Raw genomic sequence first — 18,731 nt, 5'->3', positions numbered from 1 at the left:
GAATCCCACTGTTGGTGGGGGCAACAGCAAAGAAGGCTGTTCTCTTCTTTAACTGACGGGTCCATAACATACTTTCTCTGCTTGACCAGGTAGGGCAGGTTGATGTACAGTTAGTCCTTGACTTACAACCACTATTAAGTCCCAAAGTTCTGTTGTTAAGCAAGGCAGTTGAGTTTTGCCCCGTTTTACAACCTTTTTTGCCAGATGTTTTTGAGGTGGTTAAGTGAATCATGCGGTCATTAAGTGAATCTGGCTTTCCCCATTGACTTTGCTCATCAGGAGCCAGCTGGGAAGGTGGCTAATTGTGATCACGTGACCCCAGGACAATAATAAATATGCACGAGCTGCCAAGCAACTGAATTTTGATCGCATGACCATGGGGATGCTACAACGGTGTCCATATGAAAAATGGTCATAAGTTGCTTTTTTCAAAGCTGTTATAACTTCAAATTGTCACCAAGCAAATGGTCATAAGTCGAGGACTACCTGTACAGATAGTCCTGTATACTACCTTTACGACCGTAGTAGCATCCCCATGGTCACATGATCAAAATTCAGATGACTGGCAACTGACTCATATTTATGACAGTTGCAGTGTCCTGGGGGTCACATGATCCCCTTTTGGCGATGGGGGAAGCCAGATTCACTTAACAACCGGGTTACGTACTTATCAACTATAGAGATTCACTTAACAATGGGTGGCAAGAAAAGTTATAAAAAGGGGCAAAATTCACTTAACAAATGTCTTACTTAGCATCATAAATTTCGCTGTAAGACCTGAAGAGCTTGATAGCCCTTTAATGTCAGTTCTGCCTATGACTCCTCTGGAGAACAGAATGTATGCGCCAGGTCTGGATTGATTGATTAATCGATCTATATATAAGCAAAATACCACTCATGCATCATCACAAAAATCTCCAGAACCGTACAGCCTACAAACTTGAAATTTGGCACGTTATGTTTCTCTTGGCTTCTAGGGGCTCACTAAGAAAGGATTTTTCCAAATGACCATCAGAGCTATTAGTATTTCCTATATTATTATTATTATTAACACGCTCTGATGCTAAGGAGTTCTACTCCCCCTCCCCACCTGAAAAGAAATCTCTTCCAAATGCAAAACACAAGCAGAGGAGAGGAGTTTCAGTTTTACTTTCACAGCACCAAACAGCTTTAGTACAGAACAGTTGAGCTAAGCCACGCCCAGGCTCCTTGCTGTCTCCTTGCTCATACAGCAAATACTCTTTCAGTTTCCAAACAGCCCTCAGCTCTCTCACACACTGACAGGATGCTAGCCAGATGAATACCGATGGATGCTGGTAGGCAGAGGCAGAATTTTCTTTTCCTTCTTTTCCTCCCCAAAAAGTAAGCCCAATCACATAGTTTCATAGTGAAGCATGGGTATTGAGCTAGTTAATTGATAAAATTGCTATACCAGAGTAGAATTTGAATACCAGAATGCATCGGTTAAATCTATATATGAATAGCCTCTTGGATACATGTATTTTTGAATCCTTTGCCTTTCCTTGTTTGTGTGCAAACACTTACAGGTATATTATAAATAATCAGCTATATAGTAGATTTGGCAGGTTTAGAGCCAAGCAATACTGCTTAAAAAGGCAGTTTATTTCAGACAAATTCTGGGTGGTCCCCCACCTAACAAATTAATGGAGAGAAAATAAATTAAAAGGTTAAGCAAAAATGTAACTCCAGTCAGTAAAAGTTTGTGTATTTAAAAATTTGGAGGGGGGGCAGTGGCGAGGAATACAGTATATATTTATTTTTACTCATTTTAGCTAATCAATGACTCCAAAGAGGCCATCATTATTTTTAAATGGGAAAAAAAATGCTAACACTTCATTAAAAGGCCATTTAAACACATTCACAAATCTTACTAATGTATTTGGGCTGACCACAGAGTTGTTTGAGCTTCTCAGTAATTATTTTTATCCAGCTTTCAAATATGAACATAATTTAATAACTCAGCCCTTTTTAAACAGGAAAAAAAAAGCTAGAGTTCTCCAAAACAAGAAAAAAAGAAAGAAAAACTGTGAAATTACTATGCAAACAATGGCTACATTCAAAAACACCACTTCAAAAGCTAATTAAATTAACCCAGATATTTTCCTTTGAACAAATCAGAACTGAATCTTTAGTTTTCCATATTACCTAAATTCCTAAGTTAATTTTTTTCTCTCCATCTCAGACTACATTGATGTTAATCCTGAACATAAATTTTCAAACTTATCTTGGACAAATCTCTTCCTTCTCAGATTAGTCTGAGAGTTAAAAAGGCTAAATAACAGGCCACAAAGGTTAGTAGCTTGAAAAAGTCTTCTCCCATCAGCTAGAAACTTACAACAAGAAAGGAAAGCCAACAGCCCACATTTCTCTCCAAAGCTCAGAGATGGGATCTTCCTTAATAGGCAATACATTTAGTAGCTATGCTAGGTGCAGTAAGGTCTGAGGCTATCAATATAACTATAATCCAAAGTAAAATCCAAAGATTAGTTTGGAAAGAAATTAAGCAAGGAAAGAAGCAACCTAGAATGACATGGTATGGTAAGAAGAAATTTCCTGACAGCGAGAACAATTAATCAGTGGAACGATTTGCCTCCAGAAGTTGTGGGTGCTCAAACGCTGGAAGTTTTTAAGAATAGACTGGACAACCCTTTATCTGAAATGGTTTAGTGTTTCCCGCCTGAGCAAGGGGTTGGACTAGAAGACCTCCAAGGTCCCTTCCAACTCCTATTCTGTTCTGTCCTATTCTGTCCTGTTCTGTTCTGTTCTGTTCTATTCTATTCCATTCCATTCTATCCTATCCTTTATCTACTCTACTCTACTCTACTCTACTCTACTCTACTCTACTCCACTCCACTCCACTCCACTCCACTCCATTCCATTCTCAATAAAGATTCTATTCTGTAATCTTCCCTTCAATTGCCTGGAAAATCTGTCACAAGTCATCTTCAACTTACATCTGGGACAAGAATTTCCACTGCTAACACTATTAAGTGAGTCATGCCCAATTTTACATCCCCCTCCTTTTTTAACTCTTCTCTTGAAATTCTCAATCATCCAAGTCTCAGTTGTCCCAAAGATCCTTTTTTCCAAAACGCAACTGGACTTTCTTGGTGTTTTTTTCCCCTTTGAAAACATTTCGCTTCTCATCCAAGAGGCTTCTCCAGTTCAAAATGGCTGGTGGTAGAAAGGAAGAATGGAAGGATTGAAAAAGAAACATAAATCCTTCCATTCCCCACAAGATGGTTAGAATTGAAGAAGCTTCTTGGATGAGAAGTGAAACGTTTTTAAAAAAACCAAAAACCAGAAAGTCCATTTGCCTTTTGGGAAAAAAAGCATTTGGGGGACTCTTTTTTTTTGGCCATGGATGTTAAGTGAATCACTGCAGTTGTTAAGTGAATCACACAGCTGCTAAGGGAATCCTGCTTTCCCCATTGACTTTGCTTGTCAGAAGCTCACTTAACAACAGAGGTTTTGGGCTCAAGTGTGGTCATACGTTGAGGACTACCTGTATAAGAGATAGAATAGAACAGAATAACAGAGAAGGGGCCTTGGAGGTCTTCTAGTCCAACCCCCTGCTTTGGCAGGAAACCCCATACCGTTTCAGACAAATGGTTGTCCAATCTCTTCTTAAAAAAATCCAGTGTTGGAGAATTCACAACTTTTGGAGGCAAGTCGTTCCACTGGTTAATTGTTCTCACTGTCTGGGAATTTCTCCTTAATTCCAGGTTGCTTCTCTCCTTCATCAGTTTCCATCGATTGTTTCTCGTCCTGCCTTCAGGTGTTTTGGAGAATAAGTTGACTGACTCCCTCTTCTTTGGGACCAGCCCCTGAGATAGTGAAAGACTGCTGTCATGCCACCCCTAGTCCTTCTTTTCATCAAACTAGACGGACCCAGTTCCAGCAACGGTTTTTTTATATATTTTAGCCTCCAGTCCCCTGATCATTTTTGTGGCTCTTCTCTGCACTCTTCCCAGAGTCTCAACATCTTTGCCTGTTCCATTCCTCAGATTATCAGCCCCAAATCTATAAACGCCAAGCCTACTCTGACATCCATTCCAAATTGTCCCCTCAAGGACTCATTTGATGAACAAACTGTGTTTTTTTTCGAGGCCATTTATTCCCTGTTCTTAGTCTCCATGCCAAGGAATTTAAGGCAAACTTCCAAGGATACCTAAAACACATTGAACAAAAGAAATGGCCGTGACTTAACTCCGCTTAAGGACTGCCTCCCGAACACACTGAAATTCTGGAAAAGGAGCAAACCCCCGTTTTCATACAACCATATTTGAGCAACTATGAAGAAGTCCTCCTTAAGCAAGCAGCTACAATAGGATACCTTTCTATAAAAGGAGAACTTTGAGAAGGAATGAAATCTTTTATGGTCCTGCGGCTTTCCGAAGAGATCTACACGCATTTTTATCTCTCCTCTCGCCGTTAGGAGAGAGAAAATGAACGCAATTGGGAGAATTTCATTCACTTTCTACACGTGGCCAATTCACTGATTCTGGCAGTGGCAGGACTCAAAATTGAGCATTGTGGAGTCGAACATCAAAAGAGCCAACATTTTTATTTTTTTAGATGTTCTCTGAGAACTTAAAATCCTAATTTTGTGCTGGAAGATGATAATATGCCCTAATAAAACTGCTGGCAATCATCTCATGGATTTTTTTTTAAAAAAATGATTCCATTAGCACAAAGCAGCTTTGCATGGGGCTGTTCACTGTGTCTCTGCACCGCTCAGCCCGATCTCCCTCTAGGCCCTAGGCTGGGTACGTGAGCAATCTGATCCCAAAAGTACTTTTTTCCCCCAAAGGCAACTGGTGTTGCTTTTTCCCCTTTGAAAATGTTTTGCTTTTCATCCCAGAAGCTGCTTCCTAAGAAAGTGAGTTAGAACAATGAACCAGTGGAACAGCTTCCCTCCAGAAGTGGATGCTCCAACACTGGAGATTTTTAAGAAGAGATTGGACAATCATTTGTCTGCAATGGTATAGGGTTTCCTGCCTGAGAAGTGGGTTGGACTGGAAGACCTCCAAGGTCCCTTCTCGCTCTGTTATTCTGAGAAGTGAAATTTTTCAAAGGAAAAAAAAAATCCTTTGAGAAGGAATTCCAGTTGCCTTTTGCAAAAAAAAAAAAAAAAGCAGGCTTGGGACAACCATGACCTGTATGATTGAGAATCTCCACATAGACAAAGGCAATCTGATAACATTTCAACATTACAATCACTGAGTTGGAGAGGACCTTAGAGATCATCTGATCCAACCCCCTGCTCTGTACAGGATCAGCTAAGGCAGTGTTTCTCAACCTTGGCAGCTTGAAGGTATGAGGACTTCAACTCCCAGAGTTCCCCATCCAGCTTTTGCTTCCACCTGAAATAAAGACTCAAGAGCATGATGATGTAGAGAAAAGAGTAGCAGAAAGTGGAGGCGGAGTCAAAAGAGGAAGCGGTCTAGAATCCCTACATAGCCACAAGTAGACTAAGTCCAACCTCCCTTGAATTCTGCGAGCCCTTATCTAACTCCTAGTAGGTGCTAACCGTTAGTTGAGAAGATTCCTGTGCATAGACAAGAGTAGCGATCAATCAATTCAACTGCGCCTGCGTGCGTGGGCCCGATCTTTTGCACATGACATATCCTCACCCCAGTTCAGCCTCTCCACCACAATGCAGTAGAGAAATTATCAGGATCCTTGAAGCAGGACCCATCATAGTCCCTGGTCCACTGTAGTAGTAACCCTGCAACCTTGGATTTTAGGCCTTTTGAATGGAAAAGACCAGGGGTGACGGTAGAGGATAGGAACAAGGGAAGGAACCAGCCAAGTGTGATCTCTTTTTTTCCCTTTTATGATCAGATTACCCTTGCACACCCCTCTTCCAGAGACAAGTTGAACCATACGAAGAATGGTGTCTGGAATTGGGTTTGTCTAGTTTAATGAATGAGGGATGCGGTGGCTCAGTGGCTAAGACGCTGAGCTTGTCGATCAGAAAGGTTGGCAGTTCGGCGGTTCGAATCCCTAGCGCCGAAGTGAGGAACGGAGTGAGCTCCCGTTCCTTGTCCCAGCTTCTGCCAACCTAGCAGTTTGAGAGCATGTAAAAGTACAAGTAGAAAAATAGGGACCACTTTGGTGGGAAGATCACAGCCTTCCATGCACATTCGGCGTTTAGTCATGCCGGCCACATGACCACGGAGACATCTTCGGACAGCGCTGGCTCTTCGGCTTTGAAACGGAGATGAGCACCGCCAGAAATAACTAGCATGCATGTGCAAGGGGAACCTTTACTTTTACCTAGTTTAATGAAAAGGAGGAGTAGGGGGTGACATGAAAGCAGTGTTCCAATATTTGAGGGGGCTGTCAGCCTATTTTCCAAAGGATCTGAAAGCGGGAGAAGAAGTAACGAACGGATTGCAATCAAAGAGAGAGATCAACCTACAATTAAAGAGAAATTTCTTGACAGTGAGAACAAATTAATCAGTGGAAGCGTTTGCCTTCAGAAGTTGTGGGTACTCCAACACCGGAGGTTTTTAAGAAGAGACTGGACAACCATTTGTCTGAAATGGTATAGGTTTTTCTGCCAAAGCAGGGGGTTGGACTAGAAGACCTCCAAGGTCCCTTCCAACACAGCTATTCTGTTCTGCTTTCTTAATTCCAGAATTCCCAATCCCCAAAGCACAGCAGCAAGAAGACCCAGGAAGTAAATTTATTCATCTGCTTGCAGTTAGGCTGTGATGTTTCAGGAGTTCAGAGAGGGAAACAAAAAAGTCTTTAGAGCTTATTTAAATAACTCAAACGCCATCGTTTTTACGCACATATACACAAAAGAAACCCAGTTTTTCATCGCATCCATTAAGCAAGCCAGCTCGTGATTACTCTGAAGATCAGAGGCCAAGTTCATTAAAGGCAAAAAAAAAAAAAAATCCTCTAAATCATATATAAGGCAACTTAAAAACCTACAATAAATCATTTTATTAGTCAAGCTATTTGCAAGAGGAGTCTGGGAGCAGACACTGAACGTCAGAAATAATGACTGCATTAAAAAAAACACGGCTTCATGAGAAATTTATGAAGCAGGATTTCATTCTCCCTCCCCCCCCCCCTTTCTGGTATTATATAGAAAAAGACAAGAGTGTATTTTCCAGGAAAGTGTAATAAACCTTGAATGGACCAACAAACCTTATTCTAAAATAAATGAAGCTTGTAAAATCTTAAATGAAATAGGCAGAGTTTCGGTCCTCTGGGGCTCCAATGTTATCTTTCATTACTCAGAGTTGAGTCTTTGAAGGTCAATTGAGGAGGTTTATTTCTTCAAGCCCGTCCTTAAGAAACTGAAATCCAATTTACCAAAGAGGTAAAAGTGCTGGATGAGAAACCAGAAGACCACAAGCTCTTGAGATCCTTTCGGCATGGAAACTGGCAAGAGACTTTGAGTTAGCTTCTGTCACTTTATCCGACTGCCCAGGGAGAGGGAACATTATGTAGGCTGCATAGAGTCATAACAATTTGTATGAATTAGAATAGGGCAGAGGGGCCCCCAATCCACTGGCCAGGGCCTGGTACCAGGCCAGGGTCCATTCGGAGCAGGACCACACAAGTGAGCATTTGAGCAAGTGTTCTGACCAAGGCTTCCGAGACCATAATTATGCACATGCTTATTTTAAAAACAAGTCTTGTTTTATTGCAACGCTGGGAATTATTTTCATTCCCGGCCGGTAATGAATCTCAAACAGTCCCTCAAGATAAGCACCCACCTTTCATTCCTGTGAAGTGCTGCCAATAATAGAAGTGTCCAATGAACTAGAAAAAAAACCCAACCAAACTACAAAGAGCTTCAAGAATGAATCTGAACTGAATGAACAACTTTGCTTCCTGCAAAGGTTTCTTTACCTTTGCCTGCCCTTTATATCTTATGGGAGGGGCAATCACCTCCCAGCCTTATTCCTGAGTCACCCCTTTTGTTTCAGCTGCTCTCGCCTTCTAGCAGCTCTGCACACACGCACACTGAGAACAGGCTCCCTTGGGTCCTCTGCCTCGCTGCTGCCAGAGTTTGGAGGCTCCAGAGGCAGGACCCCACTCCCAGATGGTCCTGGCCCCCTCTCTGCATCGGATGCAGGACCCTCATCCGAGTCCTCTCCAAAGTCTCGGACTGATCCCCTTTCTTCTCCACTGTCTGATTCCGCTGCCATCTGCACAGGCTGCTGGCAGAACCACAACAGCAAACAGCGCTCGTAAGCACTCCCATATAAAACTCCATTTGTGTGAATGGCGTGCGTGCATGCCCACCACTTGTGCAAATAGAACTGCATGCATGCACACACACACACGTCTGCCACTTGCACAGAACCCTCCCCTCTTCCCGCCCCAGCCCACCAAGCCAGGAAATTTGGACCCCTGGTATAAGGTCTCCTGCTTGAGCAGAGGGCTGGACTAAAAGACCTTCAGAGTCCCTTCCAACCCTGTTGTTCTCTTCTGTTCTGAAAGGTCAGATTGTCAGGTTCACAGAGTCATCTCTGAAAAGCTGGACCCAGGAAGGTCAAAGAAGGTATAAATAACTATGTTTCCAGGCCCAGGATTTATTTTTATTTTTTTTAACTTAAGCTTTTCCTCGCCAGCATTTATGAAGCAGATTTGTTTTAATGCCACTTTATGCTATTTGATTATCGTTTTGTTTTTGGAAGAAACTTTTGGGGTTTCTACAAAGAAAGGGGGGGGGAAAGCCCCATCAATATACGTACATATTTCTCTCCTCTAGAGATTTTTCTCTTTCTTCAATTCTCTAAATTTAAGTTTCAAAATAAGAAACATGCCAGAGTTGACAAGACGTCTTTCAACTGCCCTGAGATCACTGAGAAGCTCTCCTTTTCTCAGTCATATTTAAATTCACGGAAAATACGATCTCGCATACATTAGGCATTGTACAGAAATGAGGTAGGAGAGCATTCACAGATTTCAATGTTTCTATGGGAGTAGATGCAGTTTTAGATCGGGGTGGACAGATACGGGGAGCCCTTGACTTAGGGCCACAACTGAATTCAAAAATCTGTGTTAGGGTAGAATAGAAAGGAATAACAGAGTTGGAAGGGACCTTGGAGGTCTTCTATCCAACCCCATGCTTAGGCAGGAAACCCTATAAGCATTTCAGACAAATGATCATCCAATCTCCCCTTGAAAGCTTCCGGAGATGAAGCTCCCACAACTTCTGAAGAAAACTTCTCTTCCGTTGGTTGATTATTCTCACTGTCAGAAAAAAATTTCTCTTTATTTCCAGGCTGAATCTCTCCTTGACCAGTTCCCATCCATTATTCCTTGCCTGGCCTTCGGGTGTCTTGGAAAATAGCTTGACCCCTTCCTCTCTGTGGCAGCCCCTCAAATATTGGAACACTGCTATCCTGTCTCAGATAATAGATAACAGATAATCAGAGTTGGAAGGGACCTTGTAGGTCACCCCGTCCAACCCCTCACACAAGCGGGAGACCCTACACCATTTCTGACAAATGGCTGTCCAATCTCTTCTTGAAAGTCTCAAATGGTGAAGCTCCCACGACTTCTGAAGGCAAATTCTGTTCCACGGGTTGATTGTTTTCACTGTCAGAAAATTCTTCCTTATTTCCAGGTTGAATCTTCTCCTTGTTTAGTTTCCATCCATTCTCCCTTCTCTGGCCTTCAGGTTCCTTGGAAAATAGCTTGACCCCTTCCTCCTCTCTGTGGCATCCCCTCAAATATTGGAAGACAGCTATCCTGTCTCCCCTGGTCCTTCTCTTCCCTAGACTAGCCAGGCCCAGTTCCTGCAACTTTTCACTGTATGTTTTATCCTCCAGTCCCCTAATCCTCTTGGTTGCTCTTCTCTGCACTCTTTCTAGAGTCTCAACATCTTTTTTACATCGTGGTGACCAAAACCGGATGCAATACTTCTGTTAAAGAGCACAAGTTCTCTCTACCCCTGCTCACACCTGTTTTAGAGTGACGCTGTGGTTCAAGATCACTGACTAAACCCCTCGATACTCTTGCAGGCTTTATACTGAGATAGCCGATAAAGAGGCTCATTAGATGGAAACAATTCCTCATTTTCCAGCCATTGTTCTAGACTCAGCGGTCCCACATCATTACAGTCTCTTCTCTGCCATCAGGCCATAACCACGTCACTCCCCATCAACTTCAACGTCTGGCAAGGGCAAAGATGATCGAGAATGACATTCCTCCCCCGGCATCGTGAAAAACGTCAAATCCACAAGTCCTCTTCAGCCGTACGCAAGCTGGCTTCCGTTCATTCCCAATTAGCGCTTCCTCTACCATAACTCAATCCCAGGCGAGTGTCAGTTAAGACCCAGCCAACAACCTTAGAATCCAAGCATGGTCAACAAGGAATGCCGGGAGAAAAAAAACGACACGTGTCTATATTTGGGCAAATTCAGCTTTTGTCAAATTCCACGAGGGGAAGGAGAGGAGGAGTGTGCGTAACAACAGAACGACAGCAAAGCTTCCACTGAGAGAAAGGAAGAGCTGTTCCAGGATTCCTGAATTTGACGACAGACCTCCGTCCAACGTGGGCTCCTTCCAGCCTTCAGCACCGGTGTTTTTTTGAGATTTACATCAGATTCTTCAGAAAGAGGATCGACTGTCTAGCCACCAAGCGACTGTGAAAGGCCACATGGCCTGCAGATCGTTTCCCAAGGATTGGCCAGTGTGACAAATTTCACCCCCTTTGAGACTCTTGAATCGGAAGTGTCAAACTCAAGGCCTGGGGACAGGATCCGGCCCACGCGGTGCTTAGATCTGGCCCACGTGTGTTGTGGTCCGCCGACAGATGGTGCAGACGGCAGCGGAATCGGACAGTGAGGAAGAAAGGGAACCAGTCAGGGAGTCTGGAGAGGACTCGGAGGAGGGTCCTGCGCCAGATGCAGAGATGGGGCCAGGACCATCTGACAGTGGGGTGCTGACTCCGGAGCCTTTGGAGTCTGGCAGCAGCGAGGCAGAGGATCCAGGGGAGCCTGTTCCCAGTGCACAGAGCTGCTAGAAGAAAAGAGCAGCTGAAGCAGAAGGGGCGACTCTGGAGTAAGGCTGGGAGGTGATTGCCTCTCCCATAAGGGATAAAAGTCAGACCTCAATGACGAAACCTTTGCAGGAAGCAAAGAAATTCGATCGGTTCCAAGTCCTCCTTGAAGTTCTGTGTACTTTGGTTTTTTTCTTGTACTTCAGTTGGTTTCTTTTATAATTAATTGGACACTTCTGTTTTTGGCAGCATTCCACAGAACTGAAAGGTGTGTGCTTATCTTGGGGAACTGTTTAATATTAGTTCTGGCTGGGGATGAAAACAATTCCCAGCGTTGCAATAAAATGGGTTTTGCTTTTAAAATAAGTTTGTGATTAATTACGTTTGACGAAGCCTGGGTCAGACCAACATGGCTGCCTTGGAAACAGCAAAGGATCGGCCCGCAGTGCCTCTGCCCGCAAAAATGGATCTTGCTAGGGCTACGGAGGGCCCTCTGGAGCTCTGTTTTCACTGGCAGAAGGTTGCAGGAGGCCATCACAGGTGAAAGTGGAGCTTGGGAGCCCGTTTTCGCTGGCAGAGCACTCAGGCCACCAAAGGCACCCCTGACATGAGTGACACTGAGCTGGCCACGCCCCCCCTGCCCCCCCCACCAGGTCAAACACAACCCTGATGCAGCACTCAATGAAATTGAGTTTGACAGCCCTGCTCTAAATCTTTTGAGGTACTAGCTTCAGAGTCAACAAATCACGGAAAAAGAGATTCCCTCAAAGAGAAGTAATTCAACTCAGTCAAGTTTGGGACCAAAATGCAGGTAGTCCTTGACTTACAACCACAACTGAGCCGCAACATTTCTATTGGTAAGCGAGACAGCTGTTAAGTGAGTTTTGCCCCAATTTTACGACCTTTCTTGCCACCGTTGTTCAGTGAATCACAGCAGTTGTACCATTAGGAACAACGGTTGTTAAATGAACCTGGCTTCCCCATTGACTTTGTTTGTCAGAAGATCATAAGAGACCCTGGGACGCTGCAGCCCTGCACAGGCCAGTTGCCAAGTGTCTGAATTTTGATCACATGGCCCTGGGGATTCTGCAACTGTCGTAAATGTAAAAAATGGTCATATAGGTCACTTTTTTCACTGCTGTTGTAACTTCAATGCTCACTAAATAAACTTGTTGTAAATCGAAAATTACCTGTACTAGCTTTTAGAGAAGATGATTGAAAAAGAGATGGAATGGGAGAACTCGCTGCCATCAATCCACCCCGGCTATCTCATTGCAGCCAATCTGGTGTGTCAGCCTCGGAAGCCATTTTTTTACACTTGGAAGCTGTCAGGCTGCCCCATTCAGCGCCTGGGAATTTGGGAGGGGGGGGGTTCATGTAGAGATAGAAGTTTAGACTCAACAACATTCTTCTCAGATAGTCAAGGACAGCTTGCCCTGCACTTGGAGGGGAGTGACTGGAGGGATGTCTCCAGCGGGGATGAAGATTGGGCCCTGTGATGGACTGAGGGATGCAGGGGGTGGATCGTTGATTTTCTTTTGAGAAGGGAAAACCTGGAACTCTCAGATTCGGGTTTTTCCAGATGGGCCAAAAGGACAACTCTAATAAAATGGAACTTTGAAGATATGTTTGTCTTGGAGTTTATGGGGTTGGAGTTGGTTAGTTGGAACACTGACATGATGAGGATCAGTGGTGGGATTCAAACATTTTTACTACCGGTTCTGTGGGCGTGGCTTGGTGGGTGTGGCAGAAGGTTACCGCAAAATCCCCATTCCCTCCCCACCCCACTAACATGCTTTCCAGCTCCCTTCTCCTGTGCAGGGCAACCAAAAGAGACCCAGCCGATCAGCTGGGACTCAATGGGAGGCAGAGAAGAGATGGGGGCGGGGCCAGTCAGAGGCGGTATTTGCCGGTTCTCCGAACTACTCAAAATTTCCATTACTGGTTCTCCATAACTGGTCAGAACCTGCTGAATACTACCTCTGGTGAGGGTATCTTACTGCAGGACAATACCACGTGGGATAATAAGTGTTATCCACCATCATTTCTTCAACGTTATTTTCACTGAAAATAGTTGGCCGCGGAGATTTGATCATGGCAAGATGGCCACAGTTAGCTGTCTTAGAACCAAAAACAGATTACCCCAAAAGAGGAAAACGTCAAGTTTTGGATTAATGTAAGCCTTAAAGGTTGTTGGGGTTTTTATTTCTTTTGCTCCTCTGAGCAATGTTCTTACCTGTCCTTCTCCGACCATCTCAGTATCAATGACAGTGACAATTCCAGGGACCAAGGGGCTGCGTCGGCTATTGGTGTGTGCCAAGATTTCTTCTTCCGCGGCTCCTGATGGCGACGTGCCTGTCAGCTGGGTTACCACTTTTCCAACCATGGTGAGTCCAGTTTTGATGGTCTGTTAAATAAGCAGACAGACAAACAAATAAATGGCAGATAACACAAAACTCATTTTAACCATTGTACCTTGCTTTGATATGCAAGTCCTTCATCAAATGCCCACCACAGCAGAAACTGAAACATTTCTTGCTTCTAAATGGAATGACTTCCGATAGAAGTAAAATGTGCAACAAGAAAAACAGAATATAGTAAAAGGTGTTTAGATTGTCAACCAGCATCAAATACTTTATCCATATATGTAAGTGTGTATGTGGAGAGAAAGAGGGTTGGATAAATGATAGATATGGATGGATGGATGGATGAATGGATGGATGGAAAGACAGACAGACAGATATGGATGGGTAAGATAGATAGATAGATAGATAGATAGATAGATAGATAGATAGATATAGATAGATAATAGATAGATAGATATGAATGGATGGATAGATAGATAGATAGATAGATAGATAGATAGATAGATAGATAGATAGATAGATAGATAGATAGATAGATAGATATGGGTGGATGGATGGATAGATAGATGATAGATAGATAGATAGATAGATAGATAGATAGATAGATAGATAGATAGATAGATAGATAGATATGGATGGATGGATGGATAGATTGATAGATAGATAGATAGATAGATAGATAGATAGATAGATAGATAGATAGATAGATAGATAGATAGAGTAGATATGGGTGGGTGGGTGGATGATGGACATAAATAGATTCTATTTATCTGGATGGATGGATGGATGGATGGATGGACAGACAGACAGAGAGATCCTCACCCTCCTCTCCACAAACCACACTCCCTTCTAGCACTGATGATGTTACCTAGTTTGGGTCATGAAGCATCTTCAAGGAAACAATCAAGCTCAGAGAGCACCAAGGACCCCTCACCATTCACATTTTCATGCTGCAATTTATTTATTACAACAGGGACAGGAGATTTGATGGCATCCACTGGTTTTGGACTCCAGCTGCTCCTAGCTCCTACCAGGGTGGCCAATGCAAGAGATTGGAGGAGTTCCTGAAGCCTCTGGAGGGAACCCACTGTGCTTTTCCTGAGCTAAACTGAAATCAGTCTTCAAGTCGAACCTCTATTTCTACATTCCACAAAATGTAAAATGTCTTGATTAGGAGGGAATTGGATGCACCTCATCTCTCAAACGCATACATTCCAGCAGCCAGAATGCAAGTACCGATGCACCAGCCTACACATGGCAATTAATTTTCAAACTGTGTTTCTGCTGATCTCCCTTGTGACTTCCAGAGTCAATAGAGGACAGGGATACCGCAGAACAAACCAATCAGATACAGCCAGGGAGGAAAGAATCAATCCGTTTCCTGCTGTTGCGCTCCATTTAAGGGATGTGCATAAGTGCACCATCGTGCCTCCCGTCCCTGTCTTATGGTCCCCATTTAATCGTACCTATTTTCTGTATTCTTACTCATGTTTATACTTATAGCTATTACTTTGTAAGCGGTCGACAAATCAAATAAATAAATGAAATAAAAATAACTTTCCATTTCCTCGTTAATCTTATTTTTTTTATATAAAAAAAATAACGTCTTCACAAAAATCCACATGGAAATATCCTTCCTCTTATTTTCCCTCAAGGTATTGACATCTACCTGCAATTTAATATTTCCTGAGCTATGAATTACACTGGAAGGTAGAGGTAATTCCAGTTTGGTTTAGTACTGGTTAAGGAACAAGGCTAGAAAGCGGGAGGTCCTGACTCTCTTGCCTTGCCTTAGGCATGAAAGCCAGAAGGCTGACTTTGGCCCAACCACCAAGAAATGGTGTGCTCTAGTTCCTCCAACTAATCCTGGCACAGGATAAAGAGAGAGAGTTTGGTCTACCCTGTTTCCCCGAAAATATGACCTACCCTGAAAGTAAGTCCTAGCTTGATTTTTACACATGTGCCCAATATAAGCCCTATCCCCCAAATAAGCCCTAATTAAGATCCCGTCCACTCCAGGGTGCATGGGTAAAAATTAAGCCAGGGTGGGGATGGGGGGTGGAGCTTACCTTTGGACAGCTGCAGCCAAGCCTCGCACACCACAACACCTGCGCAGCCAGCCCATTTCTTCTGCAGCCGGCAAGGCTGGCCTGGCTTTCCGGAAGGCCTTTGTAGCTGATAAGAAAGCTCTGGATCGATCCAGAGCTCTGTTATCGGCTGCAAAAGGCCTTCAGGAAAGCTTTGTCAGCCGCAGAAGAAGAAGTTCCTGAAGGCCTCTGACAGCGAAAAGGAAGCCGGGGGCGACGCACGCAAGTGAGGTAAGTCAGTGGATGACTTTCCCAAAAAATAAGACCTGGTGCCTTTTTGGGTGGTTAAAAAAAAATATAAGACAGGGTCTTGTTTTCGGGGAAACACAATAGTGGTTAAGGCACCAATCTAGAAAGCAAAATACTGGGAGTTCTAGTCCTGCCTTAGTCATGAAAGCCAGCTGGATGACTTCGGGCAAGTCACGTTCTCTCAGCCCAACCCACCTCACGGATAGTTTTTCAGGAGTGGGGAAACGGGAAGAGGAAAGAGTATGAAGTATATTGAGTTTAGGATGATTAAAGGCCTGGAGACTAAACCATACGAAGAACGGTTACAGGATTTGGGTTTGGGTTTGGGTTTGGCTAGTCTAAAGAGCAACAAAAAGGATTCGGAGACTGGAGGTTGAAAACATATTTTTAAAAAGTTGCAGGAAGTGGGGATGTCTAGTTTAATGAAAAGAAGGACCAGGGGAGACGTGATAGCAGTAGTCCAATATTTGGGAGGCTGCCACAAAGAAGAGCCACAGCGATTCACTTAGCAAACGTGGCAAGGAAAGTCATAAAATGGGGCGACGTTCACTTAACCAACCTCTCGCTTAGCCAAATCGATTTGGGGGGGGGGGGGCCTCCACTGCAGTCGTAAGTTGAGGACTACCTGCATGGCGGCAGCATCCAGCGAAGCTCCCTGTTCAGATTGGAAGGCTGTGGGGGAGGAGAAACCCAATCTTGGGGCTGCAGCCGAATCCACAAATCGATGGCAACGGCCATTGTTTAGTGCTAAAACCTCAAACTGCAATGATTAGAACACACATTACTGCTCATCAATTAGCAGCCCAGCATTTGCCTTCAATTATTCATGGGGAAACGACTGAGGCACAAGACTCAGGCTGGTGTGTTGTCAGGAAAACCTCGGCCGAGCCAACAGAACCAGGCGCCATTCGGTATTGACGGCACCGATCCAGCCAGGAAGCCTGATTAACCTCCGAGATGCCTCACTTGATGTACTTACTCCATTAACGCTAATGGAGATGCTACCACTTAAAGAAAAAAAAGAGAGAGAGAGAGAGAGAGAAAGAAAGAAAAAGAAAAAAAACCAGCCCATTGTCGAAGCCAGCCAAATCTTTATCCAAGGAGAGGTCGCTGGGTTTTTAACATCTCTTAGCAATACACACATCCTGTCCTTTGGGTTTTGTCCCTCCCAATCCACCTTCCGCCCTTTTAAACTCTCCCCAGAAGTGGAAGAAATAGAATCCTTAAACAACTGGCACACGGTCAGCTTCTCAGAAAACACACACACACACACACACCACATCCGACAAGCACACTTCGTGTTCTCAGCCTCTGATGGGCCGGATCATCGGGTGGTGGTGGTGGGGGGAACCCTCTCCCATTTTCTGTGTTCTTGAATTTGGATCAGGCTGGAATTTTGTGAGCGGCATAAATCGGGACAAAGAAAATGAGGGGACTGGAGGCGAAAGCAAACGAAGAAGGTTGCGGGAATATGTCTAGTTTAATGAAAAGTAGGACTGGCGGGGGGGGGGGATGTGATAGCAGCGGTTCAGTGTTTGAGGGGTTGCCCCAAAGAAGCAATGGATGGGAAATAATCAAGGAGAGAAGCAACCTGGAACTAAGGTGACATGTCCTGAAGTTATGGAGTTAGAAGCCCATGGAGATTCTCAGTCATCCAGGTCATGGTTGTCCCAAAGTGGCTTTTTCAAGAGGCCGCTGGACTTCCTTGGTTTTTCTTTGAAGATGTTTTGCTTCTCATCCAAGGAGCTTCTCCAGCACTGAGAGGATGGGGGGAATGGAAGGATTTATATTCCTTGCAGGCAGATGGTCATTTGCATCCTTTTAGAGAGGCTAATATGATCAGGTGACCCTGAGGACACAGATATGCTTCCAAGTGGCCTCAACCACTCTCAAAATGGATGCAAATGACCAGCTGGCTGTAAAGAGTATCAATCCTTCCCTTCCCCACCATCCAGTCAGAGTGGAAGAAGCTTCCTGGATGAGAAGCGAAACGTCTTCAAACAAACCCCCCAAAATCCAGCGGTCTCATGAAAAAAGCCCCTTTGGGATTCGCACTTAGGACAATTAACCAGTTCTACAGAATTAACCAATTGCCTCTAGAAGCTGTAGGTCCTCCATCACTGGAAGTTCATCAGTGGAATGGGTTGCTTCCGGAAATTGTGGGTGCTCTGATGCCTTTTAAGAAGAGACTGGACAACCATTTGTCTGAAACGGGCCGCCTGCATGAGCAGGGGTTTCGACAAGAAGACCTCCAAGGCCCTTTCCAGCTCTATTCTGATTGATTGAGAATGGTCGTAAGTCGAGGGTTTCTTGTATAAGCAATGGAAGCATTTCACTTAGGTTAAAAGAAAGAGCCCACAAATGAAAGTGGTGGTGGGGAGAACGCAGAGAGATAGCAACAGGACAAGGGTTTAAAACAAATATTGAGACTTTTTGAGCGGAAAAATGGAAGACCTGGTCATGAAAAGGCTTCACTGTAGGCACCAGGCATCGATCGGGCCTTTGTAAATCATTCAATAAGGCAGCCTGGTTGAAGATGTCTTCCACACTTGTCCACGCTTGCCCAGAAGACTTTAGGAGGAACTTGGGAAGGGTTGGGCAACGCTTTGGAGCAGCAGGGACGGCCTCCCGGCTTCAAGGCAGAGATTTACAGAGGCGTTTGGCTAACAGGCCCAGCAGCCTTCAGAGAAAAAAAAGGTGTATTTTGCAGATGGACTCAACTTTGAATTAAGTTCAACCAAGATACACAAACTCACACTTAAGAATGGGAACGCTGGACCGACACGAAGATGCTCACTTTAAAGATGGAAGAAGTCGGGATTGATTATAGGTATTGAAGATTCATTCCCCCAAAACTGCCATAATTTATTCTGACAATGCATTCTTGGGCAGGTGATGGCTGCAGAATGGTAGGGATTGTTCGGTCACTAAGCTGTGCCTGAGTCTTCTCAATCCCATGGACCCACAGGACACCAGGGGCCCCCTGTCCTCTGCTATCTCCTGGAGTTTTGCCCAAATTCACATTCA

General features: G+C 44.2%; 1 protein-coding gene across 6 annotated transcripts in view; it reads right to left on the bottom strand.

Annotated features, from left to right (window-relative positions):
* The window catches only part of BCAS3 (BCAS3 microtubule associated cell migration factor), a 604,042-nt gene that overhangs the window by 476,746 nt on the left and 108,565 nt on the right, over nucleotides 1–18,731 (bottom strand). For all 6 annotated transcript variants that reach the window (XM_087924910.1, XM_026710222.2, XM_087924916.1 and 3 more), the window contains exon 12: nucleotides 13,239–13,409. In XM_087924910.1, coding sequence (XP_087781036.1) covers nucleotides 13,239–13,409 — 171 coding nt within the window. The remainder of the gene's footprint in view (nucleotides 1–13,238; nucleotides 13,410–18,731) is intronic.

This window comes from Pseudonaja textilis, chromosome 1 (assembly GCF_049901715.1).
Source record: "Pseudonaja textilis isolate UNSWEBS1 chromosome 1, rPseTex1.2, whole genome shotgun sequence".
NCBI classification, from domain to species: domain Eukaryota; kingdom Metazoa; phylum Chordata; class Lepidosauria; order Squamata; family Elapidae; genus Pseudonaja; species Pseudonaja textilis.
This window is presented reverse-complemented; position numbering and strand designations above follow the sequence as displayed.